The following is a 26,446-nucleotide window of genomic DNA, read 5'->3' on the forward strand; positions in this document are numbered from 1 at the left end:
TTGTCTGCCTACCTTTAAGTCTTCTGAAATAATGACCCCTAAATCCCTTTCCTCAGATACTGAGGTTAGGACTGTATCACTGATTTTATATTCTGATCTTGGGTTTTTACGCCCCAGGTGCATTATCTTGCACTTATCCACATTAAATTTTAGTTGCCAGATTTTTTTTACCATTCCTCTAGTTTTTCTAAATCCTTTGCCATTTGGTGTATCCCTCCAGGAACATCAACCCTGTTACAAGTCTTTGAGTCCTCAACAAAAAGACACACCTTACCATCGAGGCCTTCTGCAATTTTGCTGATAAAGATATTAAACAATATGGGTCCCAGAACAGATCCCTGAGGTACCCCGCTGGTAATAAGACCTTGGTCTGAATATACTCCATTGACTACAACCCTTTGTTGCCTGTCCATCAGCCACTGCCTAATCCATTCAACAATAATGGAGTCCAAGCCCAAAGACTGCAATTTATTGATAAGCCTTCTATGTGGGACAGTATCCAAAGACTTACTAAAGTCTAGATAAACTATGTCTATTGCACCTCCTCCATCTATTATTTTAGTCACCCAATCAAAAAATCAATAAGATTAGTTTGATATGATCTCCCTGAAGTAAACCCATGCTGTTTTCATCTTTCAATACATGGGATTTTAGATGTTCCACAATCCTCTCCTTAAGTATGGTTTCCATTAATTTCCCAACTATTAATGTCAGGCTTACTGGTCTATAGTTGCCCGATTCCTCCCTACTACCTTTCTTGTGAATGAGCACAACCTTTGCTAATTTTCAATCTTCTGGGAAGACTCCTGTTGCCAGTGATTGGTTAAATAAATCTGTTAATGGTTTTGCTAGTTCACCGCTGAGCTCTTTTAATAGCTTTGGGTGTATCCCATCAGGCCCCTGTGACTTATTTGTATTAATTTTAGACAGCTGACTTATAGCCTCTTCCTCTGTAAAGACACATGCATCAAAAGATTCATTAGTCTTCTTTCCTAACTGAGGTCCTTTTCCTTCATTTTCCTTTGTAAAAACTGAACAGAAGTATTCATTGAGGCAGTCAGCTAGTTTTTTATCTTCTTCCATATACCTTCCTTCTTTTGTTTTTAATTTGGTAATTCCTTGTTTTAGTTTTCATTTTTTCATTTATGTATCTGAAGAATGCCTTATCGCCTTTTTCCCCCGACTGAGCTAATTTTCTCTTAAGTTTGTACATTTATATGTCTGATTTTTGTGAACTTAAGACAATCCTCTTGAAGAGCACAGGTAGTGCTATCAGTCCCTGATAACACCTCCTCCCTGTACAACTGAAATCAGAAAAAGCACGGTTTAAAGGGAATCTGCCACCTACATAATGGCTACTAAAGTAAAGCAATTGCCTAATAGCACATAATACCTTATTCCCAAGTGCACCTTTGTACTTTAGTAGCCATGATGTAGGTAATTGATTTCCTTTTAAATATATGCTTTTTCAGTTGTACACAGGGGGAGGTGTTTTACTAAATCTTTTCCCACAAAACTATCTATCAATTTTGCATTTTGTGGTAATAAGTCCTCTTTAAACACCAGACATTAGCCATACATGTACTGTGGGTGTCAGGAAAGGGGTAAATCAAATTTACCTGTAAAGGCCCCTTTACACTGTACAATTATCATCATGATTCATGGTAGTTATGATTATCACAACAGTAACTGGCAGGGTGAATTCAGGAAAACACGAACAATAAATGATAACATTTTTTACTGTGGCATAGTTATATAAATTAAATATTTTTTTTGTTATCCTCAGCATGCTATGCAAATTTTGATCTTACTTGTAGCAACATTTAAAATAAGCATTGCTGTCAGCTGTTAGATACAACCTAATAGAAACGACCATCCGATTTTCCTTGTAGGGTGGTTTATATGTCAGATTTAACAAGGGAATGGTAAAGCAAATGTTTATTATTTTTGTCAAATGTAGTAGCAACATGATACAGCCATTATTAGATAACATATAGGGACAACCATAAACATATTGTATAAACATATTACCCTATTGCATTCTGAACAGTTGTGCTTTCGGTCATATTTACTACATTTGTCTCTTGAGCACTCATTTTCTGTTTTCTGTATTCTAAATACTCAAGCACAAGATAAAGGATCATCCCAATCAATAAGATGGAAAGTACTACATATAGCTTTACAGAAATACACAAAAAGTTACTATATGCAAATGCAATAACAAATCCAACAGATTCCCAGAGACGATAATTTGCAAAAGCAGCTTCTTTGTGGTCATCAAATAGTACTCCATAAAAAGCTGCAAGAAAAGGAATGAAAAAATGTTTATTTCAAGTCCATATATAACATGATATTTGTATGTGACATCATGCATATTAAAATGTGTTATATATCTATCAGGTGTATCATTATCCAGCTAAAAGATTGCTTCAAAATTCAACAGTGTAGGCAGAAACATTTAGTGGTGCCCTTTAAAGGGTTTTCCATCACATAAACAGATGGCCTTTCCTTGAGTGGTGGTCTGACATTCAGGGACCTTCAGATAAGTGAAGGGGCCAATTTAATGCAACTTAACTGTAATACCAGGCTGATCGCATAGTCCCAGGATTTATACTCCCACCAAACACTGATGACCTGGCCTATCCTAATGTTAATGACCTAAGCTCTTTAAATATCCAATAACAGTGGGGGAAAAAAAGTGTATTGCTTAGCTATAACCTTTAACGCCTCATTAATATTTTGAATTTTTATATTGGAATTTCTCTAGGATGGTGCCATGTACACTCATCCATACAGTTTTGCTGGGAATGCACTACAGTTTTTTAATACAAAATAGACACTCCATGAGTCACGGTATTGTGCCTTCCATAGGCTTTTTTCACTAGCAGAAATACTTCTAGATTATAATACCTCTATAATACAGCGTATAAACTATAAGAAGCTAAATCTGTCTGGTACAGCAAAAAAAAAACACAGAAAAAAGATACCAAACCTCCTTCACGATAAGATAGCAAATATGTGGATGTGCATGACTACATTTATATAGTCACCGAAAATAATGCACTAGAAGAACAAATGCAAACATAACACCTGGACTAAGCCCTCACTCTATTGATAAAATCTGAGACTCTTAGCCAATATATTTTGATCAAAACATGTCTGTGCCCACCTACCCAGCGCCACGGTGGTCTCAGGCCAGGCAGGTCCTGCTCTATACCTACCTGAACATAGATGCACAACTGCAAATTTGTTTTGTGTTCGATAGATAGATTTTTTTATATCTTTATATCATTTTCATTTTTTTTTTGTCTTTTTCTTTACAAATTTTTGCTCTCTCTCTCTCCCCATGGACTCCTTTTAAGCTCTTGAACGCAATGAAAGCAATAGCAAAAATTGTCAAAGTGACACTGAGATATGGAGCTATTAGTGTTGAGTGCTCGGCCGAATACTGCGGGTGCTCGAGTACAATTTAATACAATGAAAGTCAATGGGAGATCCGAGCATCAAACCAGACATCCCCTGATCTGTAGAAGAGAGGGTGTCTGGTTCACAAAAAAAGGTTAGAAATTGATGGAAACCCCATCAAAATGGTTTGGAAACAGCATTAAGAGGATGCGTCTTGGACTCCTATTATCTACAACATACAACCACACAAAGGATATATGCCAAAAGCCACTTATGTGCAAGCCATCAATCTATCCATGAGGCAGATAACAGGCTTTGTCAGCATACCTTGCAATGGCAGCCTTGTGCACTATGAGACATTCCAAACCAGCTCTCATCTGACTGATAACCAGTAAGCCTCAAAGTTACTTCAGATCTGTTGTATGGCTTGGGTGGACCTGCGCACCTAGATCAATATCATTAGGGAGCCAAAAAGTTTTCTGATTGTCCTAAAATAATATTCAATAACCTTTCTATACAGTTATGTCATGTAAAAACAAATTAGCATAAACATGGGCATATAGGAAAAACATGCAAATGATCAGAATCTGCCTTGTTTTTCAGCGGAAAAACCATTTGCAAGGAAAATTTGCGATCTACACTACTCATGACCAGCACCATCTATTGGTTTAATAGTCTTTTGACAAGACTATTAGTGTAGCTTTTTTTATGGAAATTTGCGATAAAAATTTGAGATTAGAATATATACACTACTCATGAACAGCGCCATCTATTGGTTTCATAGTTTCATGGTTTCCTAGTCTAAATTAGGTCTATTTTAGGCGCAGATGGCGGTGTAACAGTTAGGCATCTCTATCTGCGACTTTGTGGCGCTAATGCCAGGTCTAAAATTGTGGGCATGGTGTGGGCAGGGAAGGGAATGGGCTGGCAGGCCTGTCTTATTCATTATTTTGGACGCCTATTTTACACAAGAAAATGGTCTAAATATAAGAAGGAAGCTGTCTTACAGCTGGATGTGCCGGAGTTATGGAGATGCCTGTGTCTCTTCATAACTTCTGCAGATCCATCACGAGCACAGGGACTTTACTAAGACCAGGGTCTAAAATGCTAATCTTAATAAATGTGCCCCTTAGGCCTCTTGCACGCAAACTTTTTTTTTGTTTACGTTCCTTTTTTTTGCGTTTCGTATACGGACCGTATACGGAACCATTCATTTCAATGGATCCACAAAAAAACGGAATGTACTCCGTATGCCTTCCTTTCTGTATTTCTGTTTTTCCATTCTGTTCAAAGATATAACATGTCCTATTATTGTCTGCATAATGGACAAGGATAGTACTGTTATATCAGGGGCCAGCTGTTCCGTTCCACAAAAAACTTCGTGAACAACACTGGAAAATGCCGCGCTCATCCACAGGAAGCCAGGAGCCCGGACCTCGCCCTGAACCTTGGGCGCACAACGGATCCCAAAAGAAAGAAAGATGGTCCAGCTTCACTGAAAAATACTTGAGGCTTTATTCAATCCCGTGCAGATAAAAACCAACATACAGCAATGCAGAAAATCGACCGGTTTTGGATCACTATAGATGCGGATCCTTAGTCATGATGTGCATCAGTAGGAGGTGAGGTTGAGACTAAATAGTGAACCACCAAACACAGGTGAGCACAATCAGATACAGGACACACCTCCTGATGACATCCTTCACAGATAAAATGCACAGTAATTACAACATGCCAAAAAACATAGAAAAATAAGATAAAATTTACAAATTGCAATGATAAAAAAGAAGATGAGTAAACATATTAGTAATGTAAAATAGTATCATGACGCCTGTTCAATCCTGATGGTATCCGTGAGCCTAATTTGAAAATCCAAAAGCACTCACGATTGATACACGTACCTATACACCTCGTTCTATCATGAAGCGACGCCAGCACTACAAAAAGAACAGAGGTAACAAAGTGGCCTTTAGTTCCACTGATGCTGAATCCTCTGATTCTGCCCCAGAATCATCTGTGTCATTTTCTGCTAATCATTCTGGTATTGCACATGACACCAATCCCAATCCAAATGCTATTACAAGGCCGACAAAAAACGCTGTGCAGGGCGGAAGCATACAAGGAGGAGGTCGCTATTCGTCACGTCACAGAAAGACTTAAGTAACATTCAAGTCATAAACCTATCAGCTAAGGTCTTCTCACAATTGCAAATCAATGTACTTGCCAAGGGTCTATCCTTTTCTCCTACAGTGCACTTTGATGTATATCGCACCTTACTTGATGTCAATCGTTTTGCACGCAATCTTACTATTAAAAAACACTTTTCTGATACAGATAATGTTGGTATAGGTTCTGCAGAGGCTGATACAATCCAGTCAAATTTTTCTGTTGATCAGATGTCTTCTTTTTCCTTTCAGGAACTATCACATATTGCCTCTATGCAGATTATGCGTTTTCTCTCTGGGACTGATCCAGAGCGGCAGGTGCACAGTGATTTTGCGGACAATTTTCGCACCTATAACAGAGACTTTTATCCCATTCAGTCACGCACCCCTGCTCTTGATCAATTCCAAGACAATGTAGAACGTGATTTGGTTGAACTTGATAGGGGGCTTCAGAGTAGGGATACAAATGACAGTAAAAAATAAAAACAAAAATAATCTCATGGCCAGTGAACGCAAAGCGTTAAAAGAACTGAAGAGTATGTCTTGTGAGAAAAGCTGATAAGGGGGGAGCGGTGGTCATCCTGGACAGACCCGTGTATGCCGCACAAAATGAGCTTATGCTCTCTGATTCCGCCACCTATACCAGGTTGATTCAGGATCCCACCGCTCCTTTCCAAACCCTTTTGAGGAGTATCTTGGAGGAGGGACTGGATAGTGGTTATTTGGACCAAAAACTATTTGATTATATTTTTGTCTCTTATCCAGTGGTCCCCATCTTCCATTCCCTCCCCAAGATACATAAAGAGGGATTCCCTCCCCCCATGCGCCCTATAGTTTCGGGTATTGGGTCTTTTTCAGAAAATTTGTCATCCTGGGTGGACAGCATGTTGCAACCACTGGTGCAGTGCATTCCTGTTTTTTTGCGGGATACTGCCTCAGTCTTGCAGGCATTCCATTCCTTCCAGTGGTCCTCTGATTTTTCTTGGATTTCTGCTGATGTTGCTTCCCTGTACACGGCTATCCCCCAGGATCTTGCCATTATCTCCTTGGGTTGGTTTTTGAGTCTTTATTCTAATTTCTCATTACCCTTTAGAGATTTCCTCTGCAAAGTTGTATTATTTCTTATGCAACACAATTATTTTATGTTCAATGGGAGATTTTTTCTCCAATGCAGAGGAGTCTCTATGGGGGCCCGTTTCTCACCATCGCTTGCAAACATTTATATGGCATGGTGGGAACATCATTTTCTTTTCTCTGATTCCAACCCATAGAGTGGATCCGTCTGGTGGTACGGTCGGTACATCGATGACCTGCTCTTTGTATGGTCGGGCGTTGTGACGGCCGTACCATCGTTCGGATCCTTCCTCAATGCTAACAATTGTAATTTACGTTTTTCTTTAAACTCTCATAAGACCCTAATATCCTTTTTGGATCTGTGTTTGGTGGGGGACGTGGGGGATGGCCGTGTACACAGTCGTATGCACAGAAAGGAAACCGCAGGAAATACCATCCTACATGCGGGATCCTGTCATCCTGCACACACTGTCCATAATATCCCTAGGGGCGAATATATTTGCGCTTTGCGCAATTGTTCCTCTAGTGAAACTTGCATTGAAGAAATGAATACTGTCACCACTCGTCTCTTAGCCAGGAATTATCCCAGCAGACTTTTAAACCGATCAAAGAATATTGTTTCTACCATGTCTCGGGATAATTTAATCTTTCCCAACAAAACGCCCAGGCTTGGTCATAAAGAGAAGCAAGTTACTTTTTCCACGAGTTATAGCTGTGAATATTCACAAATATGTAATATTGTCAAAAGACATCTTCATCTTCTCAAATATGACCAAGCGTGGGGTAACGTTGTAAAAAGAGGTGTTCGATGTGTTGCCCGACGTGCTGTTACTTTAGCAAATATGGTGAGCCCCTCTCTATACCAGGATAAACCTGGCTCCCAGCCTACTTGGCTGAGAAACATAGGTAATTTTAAATGTGGGCATAAAAGATGTACATGTTGCTCATATATGAGGATGGGCTCGCATATTGTGTCTACAAGTAACCACACCACTCATACTATTCAGCAATACATCAATTGCAACCCCACATATGTGGTATATTGCATAACTTGTTCTCTGTGCAATTTACAGTACGTCGGGTGCACATCCAACTGTTTGAAAATTCGAATTTGCCGTCACATCTCTGATGTACCTCATGCTAAAATAAAAAAAAATTCTGCCGCTAGTCTGCATTTTGCTGCGGTCCACGATGGTAATACAGACAGCATGTCAGTATAAGGAGTGGAAAGGGTTAACAGACCAAACAGAGGCGGTGATCACAAGAAAAAGTTGCTCAATCGTGAGTTCTTTTGGATTTTCAAATTAGGCTCACGGATACCATCAGGACTGAACAGGCGTCATGATACTATTTTACATTACTAATATGTTTACTCATCTTCTTTTTTATCATTGCAATTTGTAAATTTTATCTTATTTTTCTATGTCTTTTGGCATGTTGTAATTACTATGCATTTTATCTGTGAAGGATGTCATCAGGAGGTGTGTCCTGTACCTGATTGTGATCACCTGTGTTTGGTGGTTCACTATTTAGTCTCAACCTCACCTCCTACTGATGCACATCATGACTAAGGATCCGCATCTATAGTGATCCGAAACCGGTCGATTTTATGCATTGCTGTATGTTGGTTTTTATCTGCACGGGATTGAATAAAGCCTCAAGTATTTTTCAGTGAAGCTGGACCATCTTTCTTTCTTTTACAAAAAACGTTGTCTTCTGTATTCTTTGCGGATCCGTTTTTGGCATATCACAAAATACTGAAAAAGCCATACAGTCATGTGCAAGAGGCCTTAGTGTGCAGTAGCATTTGTTATTTAGAAATTATAAACCTTGGAAAAAAATTTCCCTTATTGGGGTCAGGTGTTTAAACACACACATTGTTATCAGAAAACCAAAAGTGTCCAAAAATTATGCCTTAGGCTACATGCACACGACAGTATGTGTTTTGCGGAACGTATGGCATCCATTTTTTTTTTGTAGAACCGTTTTTTGTGCGGATCCATTGTAATAATGCCTATCCTTGTCCGCAAACTAGAAAAAAATAAGACATGCACAATTTATTTTGCGGGGAAACGGAACGGACATACTGATGCTGACAGCACACGGTGTCTAAAAATCCTCATGGATCCATGCCTCGTTCATTTTGACAAAAGTGATGTTTTTTGCACTGATGAAAGACAAATTTGTCCGTTTTGGTGTGACGAACACCTGGCATACTGAATATCGTCTCTAAGTCTCCATCCACATGTTCGTGTGTGTTTTGCAGATCTGTGAATCTGCAAAACACGGACATCGATGATGTGCGGTCCGCATTTTGCGGACCGCACATTGCCGGCACTTAATAGAAAATGCCTATTCTTGTCTGCAATTTCGGACAAGAATAGGACATGTTCTATTTTTTTCGTAAATTGAATCGTGGACCCGGAAGTGCGGGTCAGCAATTCCGTATCCGGGCAGCACATTGTGCTGCCCCATAGCAAATGTATGCGTCCGCAATTCCGCACAGCACATGAAAAAACTGTTCCATCATATTCATGTATTGAACTGGCTGCGGCCGAGGCTTCTGCTGCTTGTGGTAATGGAGATAGTGGGAAGTGGGTGACTGAGTGGGTAGAAGAGAGCAGCCTTCTGCTTATAGCTGTGATAAGTTGCATACACAGTGTATCCTGGTAATAAACTAATTTGGCTTCCCTTTTGCTTTGATAACACCGGTCTAAAAGCATGGCTATTAGAGATGAGCGAATGGACTTCGGATGAAACATCCAAAGTCAATTTGCATAAAACTTTGTTCCAATACTGTACGGAGCAGCAGCTCTGTACAGTATTAGAATGTATTGGCTCTGATGAGCCAAAGTTATTACTTTGCAAAGTCTCGCAAAACTTCAGGTAATAACTAGTGATAAGCGGCATAGGCAATATTCATTTTCGCAATATTGTTTGAATTTATGGCTAAATATTCGCCGTAAATTCTAGAATTTACAATCTCCAGTCATTATTTTTCTTGATTACGAAAATTGTCAATGTAGTTTTGCTACATTTGAAAAACTCCTAGAAGTTTCCTGAGACTAGAGAACTTCCAGTGACTGTGAGGATGGAACTACACTGTAAGTAATTTTACATTACAGCTGTAATGGTGCAGAACCCCAAGCAACCAGACAGAGGTCAAACAATAGTGGATTTATTAAAGGGCTTCTGTCACCCCACAACAGTCATTTTATTTTTTTGGGCTAGTTACATTCATTATAGCGCGATATATGAGAATATAATGGTGTCACTTACTTTCATGCGGCCGTTTCTTGAGAAAACAAAGTTTTATAATATGCAAATCCGGTCTCTACCAGCAAGTAGGGCGTCTACTTGCTGGTAGCCGCCACAGAAAACCGCCCCCTCGTCGTCTAGATTGACAGGGCCAGCCGTGATCTCCTCCTCCGGCCGGCCCTGTCAGTATTTCAAAAATCGCGCGCCTCTGTTCATTCGGCGCAGGCGCTCTGAGATGAGGAGGCTTGTCTCCTCAGAACTCCCTCAGTGCGCCTGCGGCGATGACATCTTCACTTTCGGTGATGTCATCGGCGCAGGCGCACTGAGTAGAGTTCTGAGGAGACGAGCCTCCTCATCTAAGAGCGCCTGCGCCGAATGAACAGAGGCGCGCATTTTTTGAAATACTGACAGGGCCGGCTGGAGGAGGAGATCACGGCTGGCCCTGTCAATCAAGACGACGAGGGGGCGGTTTTCTGCGGCGGCTACCAGCAAGTAGACGCCCTGCTTGCTGGTAGAGACCGGATTTGCATATTATAAAACTTCGTTTTCTCAAGAAATGGCCGCATGAAAGTAAGTGACAACATTATATTCTCATATATCGCGCTATAATGAATGTAACTAGCCCAAAAAAAAAAAAAAATGACTGTTGTGGGGTGACAGAAGCCCTTTAAATGAACGGCAGTACAGTCTAAACCAGTAAGCATATATAGGTAATCAACCCGAAGGAAAACCTGTGCAGGAAAACACCAAGGTGACAGCCAGTGACCAGGGCAAAGTTATTATGCGCACTATTAGGCCTCATGCAAACGACCGTTGTGTGTTTTGCAAAACACGGATCGCGTCCGTGTGCGGTCTGCAATTTTCAGAACAGCATGGACAGCCATTGATATAACTGCCTATTCTTGTCCGCAAAATGGACAAGAATAGGACAGTTTATATTTTTTTTGCGGGGCCACAGAACGGAGCAACAGATGCGGACAGAACACTCCCTATTGAAGTCAATAGGTCCGCATCCGAGCCGCAAAAACGGCTCGGTGGCAGACCAAAACAATGGTCGTGTGCATGAGGCCTTAGTCTGTGTAACGTGGTACTTATGGATGAGACATCAGGATTTCCAGGGTCCGATCCAAGGTCATACATCAGACAAACTGTTCAGCAAAGAACATCTCACCCAGCCTGAGATGGATGTCCTTGCTAAAGGGTTGAATTTCACAATCACACCAAGAACCATACCAATAGTTGATATTATTTCAGCCACTGAAGCCTCAATCCACAGCAACAAAGTTCCACTGGGTGAGGCTGAACAACTTTGTCTTAAAGTGTCTGCAGCTCTGGCCAGTGCCAAACCACTTCCTTCAAACTTGACTAGAGAAGAAAGGAAGGCGGTTACATCCCTGAAGAAAGACACAAACATCACCATCCTTCCTGCTGATAAAGGAAGATGCATGGTTGTACTTAATACATCTGACTACGATGCCAAGGTGACCACACTCCTGGTTGATAACAACACATATGCGGCCCTAAGAAGAGACCCAAACAGTGGCTACAAGAAGAAGTTTATAGAACTACTCCAACAACTAGAAAAGCACATAATCATTGATCGGGACATGTATCATCGCCTCTACCCTGGGGAAGTCCCTCCATGTATTTATGGACTTCCTAAGATACATAAGGATGGGACCCCTCTCAGGCCGATTGTCAGCAGCATCAACTCTGTGACCTACAATGTGGCAAAATACTTAGCCAGAATCCTAGCGCCCTTGATTGGAAACACACAACATCACATACAGAACTCTCAGGATTTCACCACCAAAATCCAGAACTTGGTATTGGGCACAGAAGAAACAATGGTCTCCTATGATGTTACATCCCTCTTCACCTGCATACCCACTACAGAGGCAATTGGAACAGTTGCTTCTAGACAACACCTTAGGCTGCAGAACATAACTTAGCCCAGACCAAGTGTGTGCCTTACTGGAACTTTGTCTGAGTACCACCTACTTCAAGTATAAGGACAAGTTCTACAAGCAAAAACATTTTTGTGCTATGGGATCGCCAGTCTCACCTATTGTAGCAAACCTGTATACGGAGGAAGTAGAAAGGAAAGCCCTGACCACTTTCAAGGGAATTACACCGAGTCATTGGTTTAGATATGTGGATGACACTTGGGTTAAAATTCATAAACAAGAGTGACAGGCTTTCACCGTCCACATCAACTCAGTGGATCATAACATCAATTTGCAGAACAACAAACTGGCGTTTCTGGACTGTCTTATAACAGTGGAAGAGGGAAGGAAGCTGGGAATAGAGGTCTATCAAAAACCAACACACACAGACCAGTACCTGCTATTTGATTCCCACCATCCTCTAGACCACAAACTGGGAGTCATCCAGACTCTACACCACCGGGCAGAGAAAATCCCCACCAGCACAGAGGCCAAGGAATTCAAACACCTCAGAGGGGCACTTAAAACTTGTGGGTATCCAGATTGGGCCTTTGTCAAAACAGAAGAAAGGAGAAGAAAGAACACCAAGACTACCAGTGAGGGCGAGAAGCATGACAGACGCAAGAATATGGTTATCCCATATGTAGCTGGGGTGTCTGAAAAACTCAAAAAGATTTTTAATAAACATCACATCCCTGTCTGCTTTAAGCCCAGCAACACACCGAGGCAACAACTGGTTACCCAAAAGACTCAACACCTAAACACAAGATGGACAACATTGTGTACACAGTCCAGTGCAATGAGGAATGCTCAGAACTGTATATCGGAGAAACAAAACAACAACTACATCAGCGTATGGCTCAGCATAGAAGAGCCAAAGCCTCTGGTCAAGATTCAGCCATGTACTTACATCTAAAAGAAACAGGTCACACCTTTGAAGACAGTCAAGTACGTGTTTTGGATAAGGAGGCCGATTGGTACAAACAACGTCATCTACGTAAAAATGGAGACGCCAAGCATGAATAGAGGCGGGGGTGTTAGACATCTATTGTCTGCCACATACAATGCTGTCTTGACACCTTTTTCTGGGAGGTCATTATCACCTACTGACTCCAATTAGGATAATGGAATCAACACCTTTGACCCAATGCTGGGTATAATGACCTCTGACCACATGCTCGGTATAATTAACAGATGTTGATTCAGTTGCATATTTATTCCTAGAGAATTCTTGTACAGTCACTCAGAATTGAGAAAGCTTGTTGGAAGAACGAGTGAAATGTTTTCAAGAAATCTACAGTAAGTCCAGTTGCCTTGATTTATTCTTTACAGATATACCATGACCTGGATAAATGAGAAACTTCACAGACAGAAAAGATGAGGTATTCAGAGGCAGTCTCTAAAGAAAATTCTAGGAAGGCAGAGATCATGCACAGGTAAGTCTGGGAGAATATGAACCGCAACATACACCCGGGTTGTCAAAACAATAGTGGGCACTGACCAGCCAGAGAGTTCACCTTTTAAGTATCAGCTAGCCAATCACAAAGTGCCATGTGTCTAGGCTGGTCCTTAGTCACTAAACCCATGCCTGCCCTCTAATCTACTAGAATTTAGGTATAGGTACTTTCCCCATCAGCGGCTGGTGTAGCGGATAAGGTGCGCGTACGTTAGGCTGCGTATACTTTTGCAAACCTCCTCTCAAGCGTGCACATGGAGGCTCGAGTGGCCGAGCATGAATGCACGATCCCGGAATGGAACCCGCAGGTGATACTGGAGACAGGACCGGCCGCTGCGTGCCACCACCAGTCCGGTCAATCTGCCTCCGAGACCCCGACGGTCTTCCTCTCCGGCGACCATGCGGATGCAATACTGCGTCTGCCCGCAAAGTAGTTGGAACTGAAGACTCCCCAGGCACATGCGTGACCTGTCCTGCTACTCCAACAGGGTCCCTCGCAGGCTGAGCCCCATGAGGACCCCTGGGGGCCCCAGTGGATAACGGAGCAAAAGATTGTCTTAAAACAGCACTGTTTTTTTTATCACATTTTGCATGCATGACAGAACAATGGCTTTGAATGCAGATAGAATGTGCCAATATATTTGTGATTGCGAAAATCTGCACTAATGATGCACATATTTTTTTCATAATACATGAAACTTCAAATTTTATCAGGTCTGAGTAGATGTTACTGATTAGTGCACTAAGTCTGTACAATGTCTGTAGCATGTATGTATGGACAGCAGACAAACAGTAATTCCTATCACATTACCTAACACCCTTACAACAATAAGTTCCATAGCAGAAAGGAGGCAGGCCGGGAGGATGTCACAAGCCCATGCCGCCTGCTTCATTCATAAAGTGGGCGGCACAGGTGCATGACATAGTGAGTGAGGCGCCGCCCGCCCACCCTCCTGGCCTGCCTCCTCCCTCCTCTCTGCTATGGAACTTAATGTTGTAATACAGATGGATTACAAATATTTATTATATCTTAACAATGCAGGTTAGATAAGATTATACTACAGTGAGCGGGGCCGGTGCATTAGAATACAGGGACTGCACCGGTCCCCAATATTATTCCTAATCCAGATGCCAGCCCCCAGCCCTTCTTTCCTCTGTTGATACCCCCGCCCACCGCACTGTGGGGCATGGCGGTGGATATCAGGAGGATTTGTCGGATTTGAATTTGACTAAATTACGTTGAGATTCGAGTCCACGAATCCCACAAGATTCGAGGGATTTGTGGATTCGACGTAGTCCTACCTATATATGGGCTAACTAACTGTCTAATTTAATTGGTTAAGGATCCAGAGGAAAGCAAAGAGTACAGCAATGACACTGCTCTCTCTCTCTCTCGCTCTCTCTCAGAACTGCAAAAAAAACAGCAGAAAATGGCTGCTGGGTAGTTTTTGATATAGTAAGTGGTAGGCAACTTTCCTATTGGTTGCTAGGTATGTTGCTAAGCTCTAACAAAGGTATTGCAGCCTTCTCATTGGCACACAAGCAAGAAGCAGGGAGAGAACTGATGAAGAAAAAAAAAAACTCTAGAATATTCACGATTATGAATATATAGCACTATATTCTTCATCTTTGCAAATTCTCGAAGTGGCAATATTTGCGATAAAAATTAGCGATTTGAATATTCGCGATCAACACTATTATCTATATTTAATTTGGTGTCATATATAATGTATAAGTAATTATCAATGCTGTAATACCAGCGGGGGCCAAAATGTTGCCACCGATCCAGGATTCATTTTGATGAAGACAAGTCTATCCACTGAGTCTGTGGACAAACGGGTCCGCTTGTTGGTGACCACCCCACCTGCCACGCTGAATATCTGCTCAGATAGTACGCTGGAGGGGGGCAAGACTGTACCTCCAGCACATACTGAGCGAGCTCACTGCAGGTGTCCAGCCTGGCAACCTAGTACTCCATGGGGTCATCGGTGCTCATGCTGTTGGAAGCACCAACGGACCCCATGTAGTCTGCCACTATTTGGGCCTGCCGCTGGTGGTGACTGCTGCTGCTTCTACTGGATCGAGCAGGCTGGTAGAACAGTCTCACCTCACCCATAAGATCTCCTGCTCGGCTGGAGCTGCTGGGACCAGCCACATGCTGGGTGAGATGAGCAGGGAGAACTGGAGCGTGAGGCAGAGGGTTGGCCTCCTCTAGCCGGCAAAGCAGACTGGCCCACAGTTGTTGCATACGAGCATCCCGCCAGCATACGAGCATCCCGCCCAGACTAACGGTGACCCCGGCACCGGCTCTCGCTCCTGACCATGCTCAGACTCCTGAATGTCCACAACCTCCTCAAAAATTTCCTCTTCCTCCTCCTGGGCCTGGTCTTGATGGAGCAGTGTTGCATGGTTGGAGCAGTGTTCTTTCTCCACAAGGCACTCTCCCCAGCATCGAGCAGGCGGTCTAGTGTCCTGTCGAGAAGGAACAATATGAGGAGCACTTAATTAAGGCCAACATGTTCCCTGCTGACCAGCTTGCTTGCCTGCTCAAAGGTGGCCAACACATGGCAGACCTTGTATATCTGCCGCCACTCCACATTGGTGATGTAGAGTAGTGGGTGTGATGCCCCCGAAGTGCCTAGGTCCAGCAAGTATTCCTTCACAGCCCATCGCTGCTCCCACAACCTCTCCAGTAGAGATGGCCTTGCGGTTCGCCCCGCGGTCATTTCGCTGTGAACTTTGCGCCTTTGTGATTCACTGAACATATGGCAATGTCTGCCGGCGCCGAACTTTGATCCATGAAATATCCATCAGCTGGATATAATGTATACAGAGCAGCACAACGATACCTTTCAACTTGGAAACTCAGGAATGCATCAGCCAGTCCAACTCCCCTGACCCTTAGGGGTTACAGCGATAGAAAATGTGATGGCAGCATCTCCAATCCAATAAGGCTTTATTCACACACGGTGCATGAAACAGTACACACGGTCCAGATACAGCAACGTTTCGGCTACATAGTAGCCTTTATCAAGCTAAGGCTACATGCACACGATTGTATGTGTTTTGATGTCTGAAAATTGCGGATCCGCAAAAAAAAACAGATCAAGTTCTCTATGGCATCCGTTTTTTCTTTTGCGGATCCATTTTTTTTTGCGGATTCATTGTAATAATGTCTATCCTTGTCCGCAAGCTAGAAAAAAATAGGACATTCACTATTTTTTTTTGCTGGGCAACAGAACGGACATAATGAAAAACGGAACGGACACGGAAACAAACAATGTTCGTGTGCATGTAGCCTAACTCAGAAGTGTTAGATAGGAGTATATAAAGTGCATACAATCCCTCCTCCTATACACATCAACAAACTAAATGTCTATTTGTACATTAGTAAAATCTTTATTTAAAGTGTTCACCAATATCTCTTGTGCAGATAAACAGTGTCATCATCCATAACCAATCAGTGAACATATATTACCTCAAAAGTGGGATGCAGCTGGACACCCCATCACATCACACGAGAACTCTGCTTTGCGTTCTAGGAATCTAAATGCGCATATTCAGCACAAATGTTGGATCACAGGCGTCCCGCCAATCACATGGCTAGGTTCGTACCACGTGTCATCAGGCACTGTGAAATAACCATGCCATGTGATCTTGAACAGATCACATGGCGACATAAATCCTGCCCATGTGATGCCTCCAGAGGTCATGACGTAGCGCTGACATGTGATCTCATATTAGTCACGTGACCGCTCTAGAAAATATATAGAAAAGGATTGCGCTGCTAGGGAGAAATCTTCTCTGGGTAATAAAGTTCTTTTTATGTAATCTTCAGCTAATAGGACCACATGCAAACTTCACAATCCAACACTGGTAGGAAACCTGTAATGTGATGAGAAAGCGCACTATGGTGTAGTAAGCCCCAAACACCTAACGCACCATGTGAATGGGCTATTCTCACCGAACTCCGCTAGTAAAGGCGTGTAGATATCTGAATAGTGTCTTTCTTCGAAATCTGTTACAAAGAAGAACACTATAGTGTAGTATGTAGCAACACTTTGCACTCCTGCAAACAGATTGTACTCACAGGACTTCGCTGATAGCGTGCGTAGATGGTAATGTTCCGAAGCAACCTAAGCTTGGTAGATGGAACAAGCGTGGATCCCAGCACGTCGGTATGTTGAGCTAATTTAGCAGGTTGATTGCCATAACACCTGAATGACACCAGACCCCAGCTTCCAAGGATCTCGTAGGAAGGAAGTCGCAGGTATGGTGAAGTACGCACCAGTAGGTCAGATAAAAATAATTTAATATACTCACAAGAATACAACTTAAAACGTGTTATAAGAATCTCTATACTGCCCGACCCGGGTTTCGCCGTGATGCTTCGTCTGGGGCGTTAATTGGTAAATGGATACCACTGGATTTAAATCAACAGGGAACCTCCCCTAAACCACGTCATGATCACATCTAAAAAATATAAGGCATGAAACAAACATATACAAGCAGATTAAAATACACAATTAATAAAAAATACACAATTAATAAAAATAGGCAGAGGGGATCTTAACCAGCATGTGGCGAATAATCACACTAAGCAAGTATTAACGTCACACTCAATATTTAACCCTTGAGGCTGAATGGTGCCCAAAAGGAACATCCACTCAACCTCCTTTTTATTTAACAGATCAATAAAATCTCCTCCTCGGATGGGGGTGTGTACTAATTCCAATCCAGTGAAGCGCAAACCTCTTGGATTTTTATCATGATTAATCTTAAAATGCAGCGAGACACTATGTGTCTCAAGTCCTTTTTTAATGTTACGGATATGTTCCTGAACCCGCGTTTTGAGACTCCGTGTGGTCCTTCCAACATATTGGAGACCACAAGGGCACTCCAAAAGATATATCACACCGACATTATTACAGGAAAAATCACCTCTAATTTTCAAAGTTGTGTCTTTCATTTTAGTAGATGTGATTTTATCAGCAAACCTTTCTCGGTCTTTTGAGATACGGTTTTTGCAAGGTAAGCAAAAGCCGCACCATGTGAACCTACCTTTATTTGTGGTGATGTGTTTTTTATCGGTTGCAAGACTGGCACTACGGACCAATTTATTTGCAAGATTGTCGGCTCTTTTAAAAACTACAGGTGGTTTAGCAGGTAAATCTTTACTGAGTATAGGATCATTCTGAAGAATGTGCCAATTTTTATGGATCATATTCTTGATACATCCTATTTTACTGTTGTATTGGGTTAAAAAAGTATATCTAAAATCTTTCCTTTTCTGTTCATTCTTATTTTTTATCCGTAACTTGGTAACAGTGCGTTTTTGTTCAATTTCTTCTTTACAGTGATCTAAAAATTTATCTTCATAGCCTTTTTCTAAAAATCTCTTCTTGACCATCTGTCCCTGTTCCCTATAGTCCTCTAACTTGCTACAATTTCTTGAGATACGTTGGAATTGGCTTTTAGGTATGTTATTAAGCCATATAGGGTGATGACTACTATTGAGCTCAATATACGTATTGACATCCACGGCCTTGAAAAAGGTCTTGGTTTTGAGTCTCCCCTCTTCCATAAAAATAACAAGATCGAGAAATTCTATAGAAATATCGCTGATATGGCTAGTAAATTTGAGATTGAAATTATTGACATTAATCCCCGCTATAAAAGTATCCAGACCCTCCTTCTCACCTTTCCAGATGAGAAGGCAGTCGTCTATATATCTTCTCCACACTAATAACTGCCCCCCTCCTTAATCCTTTTTAAGAATCTGGTCAATTTTCTCCCTTTCCCACATGGTCATAAAAAGATTGGCGAGGCTTGGGGCGAATTTCGCCCCCATCGCCACGCCAGAATGCTGAAGATAAAAAGTGTCTTTATAGAGAAAATAGTTGTGTGTGAGGCAAAACTTCACACACTCCAAAATAAAGTTTTTTTGATCAGACCCCATATCAGAATCGTTGTCCAGAGCTTCTTGGACCCCTCTAATACCCAAATGTTGGGGAATGCAGGTATAGAGAGACGATACATCAACCGTGGCTAACCACAGGGACCCCTGGGTGTCACCCATCTCCTCAATGAGATCAATGACACTGGTGGAATTCTTAAGATAGGAAGGTGCCACTGTTACATATTTTTGCAGAAAAAAAATCGATATATTCGGAGACTCTACTGTTCAGGGAATTAATCCCTGAAACAATAGGTCTCCCTGGTGGATGGATAGGATCCTTATGGATTTTAGGCAAAAAATATATAACAGGGGTAACTCAACATTTTAGAAGGAGGTAATCAAATTCCTTTCTATTTAAAACTTCTTTTTCTAAACCATTCTTCAAAATAACCTCCAATTATTTTCTATACAACATAAGTGGGTTACTCTTCAGAGTCGAATAGGTATCCCCATCCGAAAGCAGTCTATCCATTTCCATAGTATAGTGTTCGACATCCATTATAACGACTCCCCCCCCCTTTATCGGCCGATTTTATCACTATCTTATCGTTTTTTTCCAGCTGTTTTAATGCCTCCTTTTCCCCTCTAGAAAGATTCTGTTTTTTAGGTTTACAGTCTATCTTCTCTAATTCGTTTAGAAGGCTTCTTTTAAACGCATTAATGCATTCATTATTTTTATTTTTTGGGCAAAATTTCGATCTATTCCGGAGGTCAGTGTGTAAGACCCCCAAAGTTGTTGAAACACTGGCCGGCAGGGGTGGTTGTGTATTCAAATAATATTTCGCTATATTTCATTTCCTAATGTATCTGTGGATGTCGAGAAAAAAACTAAATTTGTTAATGCCATTACTGGGTGCAAATTTAAGTCCCTTTTGTAGAACTAATTCTTCTTCTTTGGATAATGGATACCTACTTAGGTTAAAAATTCCTATTGACCCCCCTTGCTCCTTTTCCCTCCTGGGGTTGGGATTTTTAGAAAAAGGCTATGAAGAGAAATTTTTAGATCACTGTAAAGAAGAAATTGAACAAAAACACACTGTTACCAAGTTACGGATAAAAAATAAGATTGAACAGAAAAATAAAGATTTTAGATATACTTTTTTAACCCAATACAACAGTAAAATAGGATGTATCAAGAATATGATCCATAAAAATTGGCACATTCTTCAGAATGATCCTATACTCAGTAAAGATTTACCTGCTAAACCACCTGTAGTTTTTAAAAGAGCCGACAATCTTGCAAATAAATTGGTCCGTAGTGCCAGTCTTGCAACCGATAAAAAACGCATCACCACAAATAAAGGTAGGTTCACATGGTGCAGCTTTTGCTTACCTTGCAAAAACCGTATCTCAAAAGACCGAGAAAGGTTTGCTGATAAAATCACATCTACTAAAATGAAAGACACAACTTTGAAAATTAGAGGTGATTTTTCCTGTAATAATGTCGGTGTGATATATCTTTTGGAGTGCCCTTGTGGTCTCCAATATGTTGGAAGGACCACACGGAGTCTCAAAACGCGGGTTCAGGAACATATCCGTAACATTAAAAAAGGACTTGAGACACATAGTGTCTCGCTGCATTTTAAGATTAATCATGATAAAAATCCAAGAGGTTTGCGCTTCACTGGATTGGAATTAGTACACACCCCCATCCGAGGAGGAGATTTTATTGCTCTGTTAAATAAAAAGGAGGTTGAGTGGATGTTCCTTTTGGGCACCATTCAGCCTCAAGGGTTAAATATTGAGTGTGACGTTAATACTTGCTTAGTGTGATTATTCGCCACATGCTGGTTAAGATCCCCTCTGCCTATTTTTATTAATTGTGTATTTTTTTATTAATTGTGTATTTTAATCTGCTTGTATATGTTTGTTTCATGCCTTATATCTTTTGGATGTGATCATGACGTGGTTTAGGGGAGGTTCCCTGTTGATTTAAACCCAGTGGTATCCATTTACCAATTAACGCCCCAGACGAAGCATCACGGCGAAACCCGGGTCGGGCAGTATAGAGATTTTTATAACACGTTTTAAGTTGTATTCTTGTGAGTATATTAAATTATTTTTATCTGACCTACTGGTGCGTACTTCACCATACCTGCGACTTCCTTCCTACGAGATCCTTGGAAGCTGGGGTCTGGTGTCATTCAGGTGTTACGGCAATCAACCTGCTGAATTAGCTCAACATACCGACGTGCTGGGATCCACGCTTGTTCCATCTACCAAGCTTAGGTTACTTCAGAACATTACCATCTACGCACGCTATCAGCGAAGTCCTGTGAGTACAATCTTTTTGCAGGAGTGCAAAGTGTTGCTACATACTACACTATAGTGTTCTTCTTTGTAACAGATTTCGAAGAAAGACACTATTCAGATATCTACACGCCTTTACTAGCGGAGTTCTGTGAGTATAGCCCATTCACATGGTGCGTTAGGTGTTTGGGGCTTACTACACCATAGTGCGCTTTCTCATCACATTACAGGTTTCCTACCAGTGTTGGATTGTGAAGTTTGCATGTGGTCCTATTAGCTGAAGATTACATAAAAAGAACTTTATTACCCAGAGAAGATTTCTCCCTAGCAGCGCAATCCTTTTCTATATATTTTCTTGATCTGTACGGACTTTTTTCCCACATTGTCTTTTGGATTTGCAGCGCCTGAGGGAACCAGTATTCCTAACAGAGACGTGACCGCTCTAGCTCCGTCCCCATACTACCACCCACATTAGACTCAAGGCGTCCAACATAACCATGGGAACCAAATGCCCCCCAAAATGTTGTCAAGTCCACATGAGTGCTGGATAATCCATTGCAGATATTTGTCAGGTCTTATCCCCAAATGATTTTAATATATACCACGATGTATAAAGGTTCCAGATGCATTCCAGCTTTTATATTAAAATCTATATTCTACACTTTAAACACAGATTTTATTAATGTACAGTAAGACATTTTATTCGTTGATGGGTATAGGAGGAGGGATTGTATGCACTTTATATACTCCTATCTAACACTTCTGAGTTAGCTTGACCGTGTGTTTGAGTTAGCTTGACCGCTGTATCTGGACCGTGTGTACTGTTTCATGCACCATATGTGAATAAAGCTGATGCATTCCTGAGTTTCCAAGTTGAAAGGTATCATTGTGCTGCTCTGTATACATTGTATCTATCATTTGATCCGAGGAGCGTACACTGTGGGAGCCCATGGTATAGGGATGGAAGATATCATGGGACCTGGTAAAGTCAAGGACAAACCGGGCATGAACAGGTACTGTACTTATACATAGATGACGATATACATAGTGTAGGGATTTGCTCTGGTAGGCAGGGTAAGCGGACGCAATACAGAGGCAAGACCATGGTTGAAAAGCAAAAGTTCAGTGTTTATTCACACAAAAAGGCAGAAAAGAAAAACAATACTTTGCAGGGTCCTGCTGTAAATTCACACAGCAAGAGTCCTGGTCTTAATTCACGCAGCAAGAGTCCACAGAAAAAAATGGCACCTGGCAGTCTACAGCAGGCTTTAGGGCGCCTGACTCCCAGCAGTCGGCACTCATGCGACTCTCAGCCTTGCAGCATGGCGGAACTCCTCAGCTCCCAAACACAGAGCTTCCACAGCTCCACTGTCACCTGAAAGATCATTCCACCCTCAGCTGAGCTGCTGGCTGAGTTTTTAAATCCCAGCCCAAAACCTGGCCTGGAACATGGGGAACAGCCACCCATCCTGCTCTTTGGCTGCTCCCAATAAGAATTGCCTTGGATCGGCTTTACAGCCACACTAAGTAAAAAGCGAGCACACACAGTGTCAGCGAACACTAGTTGCCTCTGAAACACAAAATTACTGGTTCCTATCTCACCGAGGCCAGGAACCTCAGTGACACGTACCTTCCATCATTGATGGACCCTTGCGTCTTCCTACATACTTCCCCCTTGTTTAACCCCAAGGGGGTGAACACACACTAGACAGTGTACTCCGGACAGGTCATCCGTGTTCCCTGTAACCGGCCTGCCCTGTGTTCTACTGTAAACGTAAAGTTTTGTAGAGACAAGAACCACCTGTAGACCCGAGCCTTCCTTTCGTTGGCCTGGCTCATCCACTTGAGAGGGGAGTGGTCGGTCACCAGACGGAACTTCCTCCCCAACAGATAATAGCGGAGAGACTCGAGTGCCCACTTGATGGCCAGGCACTCTCTCTCCACTATACTGTATCGGGTCTCCGCTGGAGTGAGCTTACGGCTGAGGAAGGCAATGGGATGCTCCTCCCTGTTGACTTCCTGAGACAGTACCACACCGAGGCCTACTTCAGAGACATCGGTCTGTACCACAAATTACCTCTTGTCGGGCATCACCAAAACTGGGGGACCCACACAGGGCCGACTTCAAAGCGGAGAAAGCCTCTTCTGCCTGGTCATTCCTGCGGACTATCATGGACTTCTGTCCCTTTAAAAGCCTTGTCACTGGAGCCGCTAAAGTGGCAAAAGGGGGGACAAACCTCATATAATAGCCCACCATTCCCAGGAACGACTTTACTTGTCTAGAGGTGGCAGGTCGGGGCCAATTCCGTATCGCCTCTATTTTGTTTACTTGGGGTTTGATGACTCTGCGCCCAATGACATACCCAAGGTATTTAGTCTCCTCTAACCCTATAGCACATTTCTTTGGGTTAGAGGTTAGTCCCGCCTTTCAAAGGGAGTCCACTACAGCCGGTACTTTGGGCAGGTGACTTTCCCAGTCGGTACTGTAAATGATAATATCGTCCAGGTAAGCCGAGGCGTATGGATGTGGACGAAGTACAATATACATTAAACGTTAAAAAGTGGCAGGGGTGTCACGCAGGCCAAAGGGTAACACCTTATTTTAGTACATTCCCTCTGGTGTAACGAAGGCAGCTTTCTCATTGGCTGCCTCCGTCAAGGGTACCTGCCAGTACCCTTTGGTGAGGTCCAAAACAGAAAAAAATCCCTGGCTTGGCCTAACCTCTCAATAAGTTCATCTACTTGAGGCATGTGATATGCATCGAACTGATATTTCGTTTAATTTTCGAAAATCGTTACAAAATCATAACCACCCGTCTGGCTTGGGAATTAAGACTTTAGGACTGGCCCACTCACTTTTAGACTCCTCAATGATGTCAAGCCGCAACATGAGCTGCACTTCCTCTGAGATGGCTTTTCCCCGAGCCTCGGGTACCGGGTATGGCTTTAACCGGACTTTTGCCAGAGGCTCAGTGACAATGTCATGTTGGATTACGGGAGTGCGTCCAGGGAGGTCTGAGAACACATCTGTGTTTCGACTAACTAACTCCCTGGTTTCCTGAGCCTGTTTAGAGGAGATGCTGTCAGCAATTTGTATTGTGGCAACCGCTTCCTTTGCATCAGACAGACCGGCCGCGGGCTGTCTTCCATACAGATTTCCCTATCCTTCCAAGGTTTTACTAAATTAACATGGTAAACCTTGCTCTGGCTTTCGCCTCCCTGTCAGGTGTACCTTGTAATTTACCTCTCTAATTTTTTCATGTACCTCGTAGGGCCCCTCCCACCTGGCTAGGAACTTACTGTCCACGGTCAGCACCAGAACCAAAACCCAATCACCCGGGTTAAAGATCCGGACCCGAGCCTGACAATTATAGATCCGACTCTGGGCTCGCTGAGTGGCCTCCATATGCTCCCTGACAAGAGGCAAAATGGTCTCCATCTGCTGTTGCATCTTGGTAACATTTTCAAGGACGCTTTTATGCGGAGTGGGTTGTTGTTCCCACGCCTCTTTGGCTATGTCCAACAAACCACAAAGATGTCTGCCATATAGCAATTTGAACAGCGAGAACCCAGTAGAGGCCTGGGGGACTTCTCTCACTGCGAACATGAGATAGGGCAGAAGAAGGTCCCAATCCTTTCCATCTTTGGACACCACCCTTTTTAACATGGTTTTTAGAGTTTTGTTAAACCTTTCAACCAGTCCATCCGTTTGTGGATGGTACACGGATGTCCGTAACTGTTTAATACGCAACTTACAGAGTTCCCTCATGACCTTGGACATAAAAGGGGTCCCCTGGTCAGTCAGGACCTCTTTAGGCAGCCCCACTCGGGAAAACATCTTCATGAGCTCTTTAGCTATATGTTTCACCGATGTATGTCGCAGTGCCACTGTCTCCGGGTACCGAGTGGCATAATCAAGGACAACCAAGATGTGTTGGTGTCCCCTAGCGGACTTTAGTACTGGGCCTAATAGGTCCATAGCAATTTGCTCAAACGGTACCTCGATGATTGGGGCAGGTACCAAGGGGCTGCGGAACAGGTGCTGGGGGCTAGTTGCCTGGCAGGCCGGGCAAGACTTACAGAACTCGTCCACCTCCTTACACACACTGGGCCAGTAAAACCGTTGTAGTATCCGGTCCTGTGTTTTCTGCATTCCCAGATGACCCCTGAGAACATGTTGGTGGGCTAACTCTAACACAAGTTTGTGATAAGCCTGGGGCACCACCAACTGTTCAATGGATTCATCTTGCAGCTGGTTTACATGATACAACATACCCTGATGAACCACAAAACGGGGGAACACCGACTCTGCCCCAGGTTGTTTTGGTTCACCATCTACCATTAACACATTTTCCCAGGCTCGGGATAGGGTTGGATCTCGGTGTTGTGCAGTACCGAAATTATCCCGGGAGACATTACGGTCTGCCAGCTCAGGACCTGGCGACAAGTCCTCCATGTCTCCTACCATTACACTTAGGGGTGTTGTCTCCCCCGCTTCCACTGAAGTGGCGGTCACCCCTACAGCTGATCCTTCGGACTCAGGTTCCCAGGGTTCTGGTCTCCCCCCTGAGGCGGGCCACTCTGCTAGGGTTACACCTGTCTCATGGGTATCAGTCACTCTTGGAACAGTCCACAGTGTCGGGAAGCCTGGGAAGTCTCTCCCTATTATAAGTTTATAATTTAGATATGTTGCGACAGCCACCTCGTGGGTCCCCTGGCCGGAAACTGTGGACAGAAACACCATAGCAGTAGGGTAGTCTTTTAAGTCCCCATGTGTACACATGACCCCTACTTTATGGCCAGTATACTCATTACTTCATACCAGGGGAGCCATTACTAAGGTCACCAGACTACCTGAGTCCAACAGAGCCTCCGCTGGAGTGTCTCCCACCTCCACCTGGCACAGGTGATTCAGTGTCTCCGGAGCACCCAC

General features: G+C 42.8%; 1 protein-coding gene across 1 annotated transcript in view; it reads right to left on the reverse strand.

Annotated features, from left to right (window-relative positions):
* Window positions 1-1,064: 1,064 nt before the first annotated feature.
* Window positions 1,065-26,446, reverse strand: part of LOC122935109 (protein unc-93 homolog A-like) — a 339,330-nt gene continuing 313,948 nt past the window's right edge. The window contains exon 8 of the mRNA XM_044290869.1: window positions 1,065-2,299. Coding sequence (XP_044146804.1) covers window positions 2,028-2,299 — 272 coding nt within the window. The 3' untranslated portion in view covers window positions 1,065-2,027. The remainder of the gene's footprint in view (window positions 2,300-26,446) is intronic.

This window comes from Bufo gargarizans, chromosome 4 (assembly GCF_014858855.1).
Source record: "Bufo gargarizans isolate SCDJY-AF-19 chromosome 4, ASM1485885v1, whole genome shotgun sequence".
NCBI classification, from domain to species: domain Eukaryota; kingdom Metazoa; phylum Chordata; class Amphibia; order Anura; family Bufonidae; genus Bufo; species Bufo gargarizans.